The sequence below is a fragment of the Primulina tabacum genome, chromosome 2 (genome assembly GCF_025594145.1).
Source record: "Primulina tabacum isolate GXHZ01 chromosome 2, ASM2559414v2, whole genome shotgun sequence".
Lineage (NCBI taxonomy): Eukaryota > Viridiplantae > Streptophyta > Magnoliopsida > Lamiales > Gesneriaceae > Primulina > Primulina tabacum.
The window spans coordinates 20920351-20929721 of NC_134551.1; the positions used below are offsets into that span (position 1 = coordinate 20920351).

Sequence of the window (9371 nt, forward strand, 5' to 3'; positions counted from 1 at the left end):
GCTTCGTCCCAACTGTTTCTTTACTTCAATTTAGAATTCTTTGAACCTTTCAAAGGCTTCTTACTTGTATTTCATCAAATAAAAATACCCATACCTCGAAAAGTCATCGGTAAAGGTAGTGAAGTAGGCATGTCCATGCTTAGTGGTGATGCTAAGCGGACCGTACACATCGGTATGGATAAAATCCAATAACCCTTTGGCTCGCTCAACATGGCCCTTAAAGGGAATTTTTGTCATATTTCCTTTTAGATAGGATTCAAAAGTTGGGAGAGAATTAATATCGGACATATCAAACATGCCCACTCCCACTAGCTTGTTCATCCTTCTTAGGGAAATATGTCCTAATCGAGGATGCTATAATTGTGCCGAATTAAGAGTATCTTGTTTTCGCTTGTTTGTTGTTGTTATTGCTTGGACATTGTTTAGTAGAATATCTTTCAATTTTAAGCTACATATATTGTTTTCAAGTTCTCCAGTACCAATCAAACATTCATTCTTATAAATGTTGCAAACACCTTTGCTAAATTAAACAAGAATATCCATCTTTATCAAGCATAAAAATGGAAACAATGTTTTTCACCAAATCAGGTACAAATAAAACATCTCTTAAAATCAACTTAAAATCATTGTTCAAAAGCAAGTAGACATCTCCTACAGTCTTGGCAGCAACTCTTGCTCCATTGCCCATCCTTAAGAAGGTCTCACCTTCCCTAAGTCTCCTAATTTTTCCCATCATCTGCAAATCATTACAGAGATGTGAGCCACAGATGGTATCCAATACCCGAAAAGTATAGTTAATTGAAATGTTTACTTCAATATAGAACATATCATTTCCAGAACCCTTCTGGGCAAGATATTCTTTGCAGCTACGCCTCCAATGTCCAGGCTTATTGCACTGATGACAAACATCATCAGTCTTGTCAGCCTTTACTGGTATGGTTGCAACAACGGGATTCGGAGCTTGCCTTTTCAAGGTCACGTTCTTCTTGGGACGTTGGAAATAATGCTTCTTTCCCTTCCCACGTGGACCAGTCTTCGTGCCAAATAAAGAGCCCACATAAAGAACCGACTTCTCTTTCTTGATGGTGGCTTGAAACGTAACAAGCATATTCAAGGGTAGGCTCTAGCTTGTTCATATTGAAATTCACCACAAAAAGATCAAATGAGTTAGGCAGCGACAAGAGCAACACGTCGGTGGTCAACTCCGAAGGCAACGTAAGATCCATGCTGATAAGTGCATTTTATGCACTTAAATTATCCTTATACTTCATATAGATTGTTAGTCTTTTTGTGCGGAATTACGCGCTTTTTTTGTTTTTTTGGTGTGATTGCACGAACCTAGGTAATACTGTCATTCGGGCGCAAAGGAAAGTGAAAATGGCACCTAGAAGAGAAACATGAAAGACGCCTAGGTCTGAAGGCAGTGATGCTCGCGCATATGCGCGAGTGACGTGAGGCGAGACCAGAGAGTAGCGCGCATATGCGCCGAACCTGGGCGCGCATATGCGCTCAAGAAGAACAGAGATAGAAGACGCTGAATCCAGACACGGAGAAGCACTTTCATCTCTCCTAAACACGTTCCTAATTCGGTTCTTTACTTTTACGTTTTTAATTATTACAAACATGTTTTGTATTGATTTAAATTCGAGTATGAACTAATTCCATTTTCTAGAGATTGATGTATTCTTGGGTTACCCTATGTTATTGACGTTTTGACTTTTCATCTAATCAATTTATCGTGTTTATTAGTGATTTCTTGTCATTAATGCTTTTGAATTACTGGCCATAATTCGAATGATTTAATATTTGAGATCTAACACTCGAGAGAGGTGATCGAAATTAGGACAGGGGAAATCGCATCGTCAGATGTTTATAACGTGCAAAAGACGTATAACTTTGGCGAGTCCATAAGAGAACTTTGTTTGCATTTATTACTTGTTACACGATTTTGAATAGACATATTAAAATCGGTAATAGGTAATACAGTTTTATTTATCACTTGAAAAAGGGAATATAAAATATTGCGAGTTTTTGGTTAATAAATATGGTGCAATTTAATTAAATTTTAGTCAATTTTAATTTAGCATAAACCAAACGAAATCATATCTCTAGATTTATTTACTCAGTGAATCTATACTGCGCGCTAGAATTACAGGAATTGTTATTTTCTTTGAATTGATTTTAAACCAACCATTTTTATTTATCTAAATAAAGTTGAGCTATGTCAATTATGGTAATTAATTTACAATTTTAAATAATTACTCTTCGTGGGATCGATATCTGTACTCAAACCAGTACTAAAACTTGACACCGTATACTTGCGGTAGTGAAAATACGCAACAAGTTTTTGGCGCCGTTGCCGGGGAGTAAACTATTTAATTGCATATTGATATCATTACTAAGTAGTCTTTACTTTAATTTAGACTTTATTCTATTTTATTTATTTATTTTGTTAATTGATAGTCTTCTCTGTTTTGCAGTGCATGCGAAGATTTCAAAATCCCGACTTGCTGATTTTTGATCCAGAAATCGAAAGAACTGCCAGGAGATTATGGAAAGCAAGGAGAGACGAAATTAAAGCAATGGCTTAAAAAAGACATAATCAGAATGAGCTCCCAGGAGAGGTGCCAATCCGGGAACATTTTCGCCCAGTCATCAACGCTCACTACTCTGGAATAGCTCGCGGAACCATTGTTGCTAACAACTTCGAGCTAAAGCCCGCACTCATTAACATGGTTCAGCAGAACCAATTTGGAGGAGCAGCCACTGCAGATCCCCATCTTCACCTACGAACTTTTCTGGAGATCACAGACACGGTAAAAATTAATGGTGTTTCTGATGAAATTATTCGATTGCGCCTGTTTCCGTTTTCTCTTAGGGATCACGCAAGGAGTTGGCTCCAATCTCTATCTTTGGGGAGTATTACTACATGGGCAGATCTGGTTACAAAATTCCTGTCAAACTATTTTCCTCCTGCCAAGTCTGCTCAGTTGAAAATAGAGATCACAAATTTCAGGCAGAGAGAGCTCGAAGTGTTATATGAGGCGTGGGAGCGATAAAAAGAATTACTCAGGAAGTGTCTGAATCATGGATATGTAGATTGGGTGCAAATCGAGTTATTTTACAATGGTTTGGATGGGCCGACTAGAGGGAATGTGGATACAGCCGTCGGAGGTACTATTTTTTCTAAAACACCTGATGAGGCCTATGATTTGCTTGAACAGATGACCATTAACAGTTATCAGTGGCCGAGTGAGAGATCTGGATCAAGGAAACCTGCTGGAGTGTATGCCGTAGACCCGATCACATCACTTACTGCACAGATTTCGGCATTGACACCACAGATTACAGCGATGAACAAAGCAGGCCAATCTACGTCTGAAGTAGCATTGGTGACTGCCGAAGAAGAGCCAGTTGTGGAGGAAGCTCAGTAAATCAACAATCGTGGTTTTGGAGGTTATCGAGGTAATTCTCCCCCTAATACTTATCAACCAGGTTTGAGGAATCACGAGAATTTCTCTTATGCGAACAACAAGAACGTGTTGAATCCTCCACCGGGGTTCAATACACAGAAAGGAGAAGGAAAGCCATCTTTTGAAGATCTAGTTGGTACATTTGTGACTGAGTTTGGGAAAAGAATGACGAGAAATGAGTCTCGTCTTGATAACATGGAGACACACATGGACAATATGGGTGCCACGATGAAATCCTTGGAAACACAGATTGGGCAACTAGCCAATGCTTTAAAATATCAGAATAGATGACAGTTTCCCAGCAATACAGAGGTGAATCCTAGGGAACAGTGCAAAGCTGTCACATTGAGGAGTGGCAAAGAAATCGGAATCCCAGAGCCTACTGAAGAGAGTGTAGAGATTCTTGTTGAGGAAAATGATGGAAAGGGTGCAAGTATTGGAGAAGAGAAAGTGGAGGAACCTAAGAAAGTGATTGAGCAGCAACCTTTACCTAAGGTAAATCTTCCATATCCACAGAGGTTCAAGAAGAAAGGGTTGGATGATCAGTTTGCGAAGTTCCTGGAAATTTTCAAGAAAATACACATCAACATCCCATTTGCCGATTCTTTGGAGCAAATGCCCAATTATGCTAAGTTCATCAAGGATGTGATGTCCAAGAAGAGGAAACTTCAAGAATTTGAAACCTTGAAGCTAACCGAAGAGTGTAGTGCCATACTCCAAAGAAAACTACCACAGAAACTCAAAGATCCAGGGAGTTTCACTATTCCTTGTGTTATTGGTGGTTCTAGAGTAAATAGAGCTTTATGTGATTTGGGTGCTAGTATAAATTTAATGCCTTTTTCTATTTACATGACTTTGGAGCTTGGCGAGGTGAAACCTAGCACTATTACTTTGCAGCTGGCGGACAGATCACTTACCTATCCACGAGGGATAGTAGAGGATGTGCTTGTAAAGGTAGACAAATTCATATTTCCAGTTGATTTTGTCATCTTAGATATGGAAGAAGACCAGGAGACTCCGCTTATCTTTTGAAGGCCATTTTTGGCCACCGAGAAAGCTTTGATTGATGTGAACAAAGGCGAGCTCACATTGAGAGTAGGTGGAGAAGAAGTCGTGTTCAACATCTACAACACCATCAAAGGACCAAATGAGATAAGTACTTGTAATAGTATTGATATAATTGATTCATGTGTATCTTATGTTGGTGCAGGTAGGATGACGAAAGACTCTTTAGAGAGATGCTTGTTGGAGTCAGTTTCCACAGTGGATGAAGAGGACTGGGATGTGCGAGAGGATTTACTTGCCCTCAATACGCTACCTAAAGAAAAGATTAATGCCCAACTTGAAGAGTTACTTGAAGATGCAAGTAAAGAGGTACCAAAAGCATCCCCTGCATTAAAGGATTTACCGAGTCAATTGTGCTATGCATTCCTAGACGAGAGTTCGTCCTATCTGGTAATCATCTCCTCTGCTCTTACTATTGAAGAAAAGGATAAGTTGTTGAGAGTGTTGAGAGAATTTAAATCTGCGTTGGGATGGACAATTGTTGATATAAAAGAGATTAGCCCTACTGTTTGTATGCATAAAATATTGATGCAGGAGTCCTATTCCCCCTATGTTGATCATCAGGGGAGGCTTAGTCCAGCCATGAAAGAGGTTCTGAGGGATGAGGTATTAAAATCGTTAAATACTGGTGTTATTTATGCTATATCTGACAGTTCTTGGGTTTCACCTGTACAAGTAGTACCTAAGAAGGGGGGAATAACTGTAGTGAGAAATGAGAATAACGAATTGATTTCAACTCGTCCAGTGACTAGGTGGCGAGTGTGTATAGACTATAGGAAATTGAATGATGCGACTAGGAAAGATCACTTCCCTCTTCCCTCTATTGACCAGATACTTGATAGAGTAGGTGGTTATCATTATTATTGCTTTCTAGATGGTTATTCAGGTTACAATCAGATTGTCATAGCACCGGAGGATCAAGAGAAGACTACCTTCACTTGCCTCTACGGTACATTTGCTTTTAGGAGAATGCCATTTGGTCTCTGCAATGCACCTGCTACTTTTCAGAGGTGTATGATGGCCATATTTTCTAACATGGTTGAGGAAATAATGAAAGTTTTTATGGATGATATCTCTATGTTTGGTTCATCATTTGATCATTGTTTGCAGAATCTAAAGCTTGTTTTGCAGAGATGTCGGGAGAAGAATCTAGTGTTGAATTGGGAAAAATGTCACTTCATGGTCTCAGAAGGTATTGTGCTTGGGCATAAAATTTTGGCTAGAGGAATAGAAGTGGAAGGAGCCAAAGTTGTGGCAATTGAAAATCTCCTGCCGCCGAAGAATGTGAAAGGGATCCGAAGTTTCTTTGGACATGCTGGGTTCTATCGTCGTTATATTAAAGATTTCTCTAAAATTACTAGACCTTTATATAATTTGTTAGAGAAAGATTCTACTTTTATTTTTGACGATGATTGCTTGCAGGCGTTTAACAGGATCAAGACAGCACTGATTTCTGCACCCATCATGATAGTGCCTGATTGGAAGGAGCCCTTTGAGCTCATGTGCGACGCTAGTGACTATGGTGTGGGAGAAGCATTGGGACAAAGACGACAAGATATTCAAAGCTATTTACTATGCAAGTCGCACACTCAACGCAGCCCAACAGAATTACACAACTACTGAGAAAGAGATGCTATCAGTGGTGTTTGCATTCGACAAGTTCAGAACATATCTCATTGGCACCAAGGTAACGGTTTTCACTGACCATGCAGCTCTTCGTAACTTGTTTGCCAAAAAGGATGCCAAGCCCAGGTTGATACAATGGATACTCCTACTTCAATAATTTGACTTTGATGTCAAAGACAAGAAAGGTTGTGAGAACCAGGTGGCAGATCACTTGTCACGCCTAGAGCTGGAAGAAAGAATTGAAGGTGGAGTGATCAATGAGTCGTTTCCAGACGAGCAACTCTTCAAGGTAAATGTTACACATCCTTGGTTTGCAGATATAACAAATTTTCTTGCTGCAGGAGAATTACCTTCAGATTTAACTTATCACCAAAAGAAGAAATTTCTTCATGATGCCAAATTTTATATGTGGGACGATCCTTTCTTGTTTAAGAGATGCGCTGATCAGATAATTAGACGATGTGTAGTAGAGGAAGAAGCGGGTACGATTCTAGAGCAGTGTCATTCCTCACCCTACGGTGGACACTTTGGAGCATTTAGAACAGCAGCTAAGGTATTACAGTCTGGTTTTTATTGGCCTAATCTGTTTAAGGATAGTTATACTTTAGTTAAGTCATGTGATAAATGCCAAAGAGTTGGCAATATTTCTAGACGACATGAATTACCACTAACAAATATTTTGGAGGTGGAACTCTTTGATGTCTGGGGTATTGACTTTATGGGTTCATTCCCATCCTCTTTTGGTCAATCTTACATTTTACTTGCTGTTGATTATGTGTCCAAATGGGTGGAAGCAATTGCCACCGGTACTAATGATGCTCGAGTTGTTGTTAATTTTGTCCACAGGAACATCTTCACAAGATTTGGAACGCCTAGAGCCATTATCAGTGATGAAGGTACCCATTTCTGTAACAAAATTTTTAACTCACTATTGGCCAAGTATGATGTGTAGCACAGCGTGACACTGGCATACCACCACAAGTTAATGGGCAAGCAGAGATATCCAACCAGGAGATCAAACAAATATTAGAAAAAACAGTAAAGACGAACCGGAAGGACTGGGCAATCAAGCTAGATGATGCTTTATGGGCGTACAGGACTGCATACAAGCCTATCGGGATGTCAACTTATAGGTTGGTATTTGGGAAAGCTTGCCATCTACCTTTGAACTGGAGCACAAAGCATTTTGGGCTGTGAAAAAGTTAATTTTGATATTGGAGCATCGGGCGAGCAACGACTGTTGCAGTTGAATGAGATGGCGGAATTCAGGAATGATGCATACGAAAATGCTAAGATATACAAAGAAAAGACCAAGAAATGGCATGACAAGCAGATTCTTCGACGAGACTTCGAACCAGGGCAACAGGTGTTATTATTCAATTCTCGACTGAGGTTGTTTCCTGGTAAGTTAGAATCACGATGGTCCGGACCATTCACAGTGGAAACAGTGTACCCACATGGTGCAATTGAGTTAAAGTGCAACAATGGTCAGACTTTTAAAGTCAATGGTCAAAGGGTCAAGCATTACTTTGGAAATGAAGTGCGACACATGGACAACATCCCACTGGGAGAACCAAAGTAGACAGGAGAAATTCAGGCTGATGACTTTAAACCAAGCGCTATGTGGGAGGCAACCCACATTTATTTATTTTTGCATTGCTTTTATTTTTATTATTTTATTTCCATTCCTTAATTTTATTAACTTTAACTTTCTCAATTCAAGTATTAATTTGCATTTTGTTATTTTTGCAGGTATATATATAAAAAAAAAAGTCGAAAAGTTTATGGACAGGATGTTTCGCGCACATGCGCGAGTATGGCAGAAGGTTTTGCGCATGTGAGCCATTAAGGACGCGTACATGCGCGAACTAAGGCAGAGACATCGGCGTATATGCGCCATTAATGGACGTGCATATGCGGGAGAGTCCACACGCGAGACAGTAACCTCGGCGCATATGCGCCGCTTTAGGGCGCGCATATGTGCCCGACCTGTTATAAAAAAAAAAGAGGACTCGCGAACCATTTTCAGAAAACAGCCGCCCTCCCTCACCAAAAGCACTGAACCCTCGTCTGAAACACCACCGATCGTCGCCGTCTCTCGAAGAAAGCCGACCGCCGCCCTAAATTATCGCCGTGACTCCGACCACGTCTCCTAATTCCGGCCATTCTCTGGTACAAGTAAGGGTTTTAACCAAATCTTGTTCAATTTTTCAGCGTACTTGGAATATTGTGTTCGATCTATTTGGGGACTGTTTGATATTGTCAATTTGTTACCTCTCATGGTTATAAAGTAGTTTGTGATCACTGGGTGTACACATCTATTGCTTATTGGATTAATTGGTGTGGTGAAATTATAGTGTTCAAGTTTGGGGGTGTGATTATCGGATTTTTGGCTCTTCAGTTGTAAAATTTAGTTGGTGTTGGTTTGGATATTTGATTATTGAGTTGATGGCACCGAAAAAGAAATCAAAGAAGGGCGCCTCCTCCTCTTCAAGCTTCGATCCTCAAAAATTTTGGAATGAGGAAGCCCAGCAAGTTTATGAGAGCTCGATGACCCAGTCCATAATCCCGGAGAGGGGATTTAATTTATCGATAATACGTGGTATGATTGTGCGTTAACTGGAACGAAGACAACGGGTTGAATTTACTCACCCTCCTCTAGATGCTGTGATTTCGATTGTGCGAGAGTTATATGCTAATCTGCGGATACGGCATGACGAGTCGAGAGTACTGGTGCGAGGAAAATTGGTATCGTTTGACTCTCAAACGATAAACATGATCTATCAGATGCCAAGCCTCGAAGAAGTTGAGTACATTGAATTTCTAGAAGAGGGGGTCAATTATTCAGAGGTCATTCGGAACGTGTGTCAGGCAGGTGCCGTATGGAAAATGAGCTCGAGTGGTCCAATCTCTCTGAAGAAATCCGATATGAGCCCCAATGCAAGTGCGTGGACATCGTTAGTGTTGGCTCAGGTTCTCCCATCCTCGCACTACCACGATGTAACCAAAGACAAAGTTGCACTTGTCTTTGCAATTTTGATGGGCAAATCTGTTGACTTGGGAAAAATAATATATGGATCGATCATGAGATCCGGAACAGGATTAGCCACGGTCGCCCTTCCATGCCCTCACATTGTTACCGAGCTATGCAGACAATCCGGCGTGTCCTGGTCGCCTGATGAGCAAGTACTTAAGCCGAAGGCTCCC

General features: G+C 40.4%; 1 protein-coding gene across 1 annotated transcript; it reads left to right on the top strand.

The window, feature by feature from the left end:
* The first annotated feature begins 7419 nt into the window (after positions 1-7419).
* LOC142537572 (uncharacterized) lies at positions 7420-7746 on the top strand. Its single transcript, XM_075643078.1, has one exon. It carries the CDS (start codon positions 7420-7422, stop codon positions 7744-7746), a length of 327 nt encoding a protein of 108 aa, XP_075499193.1.
* The last annotated feature ends 1625 nt before the right edge of the window (positions 7747-9371 follow it).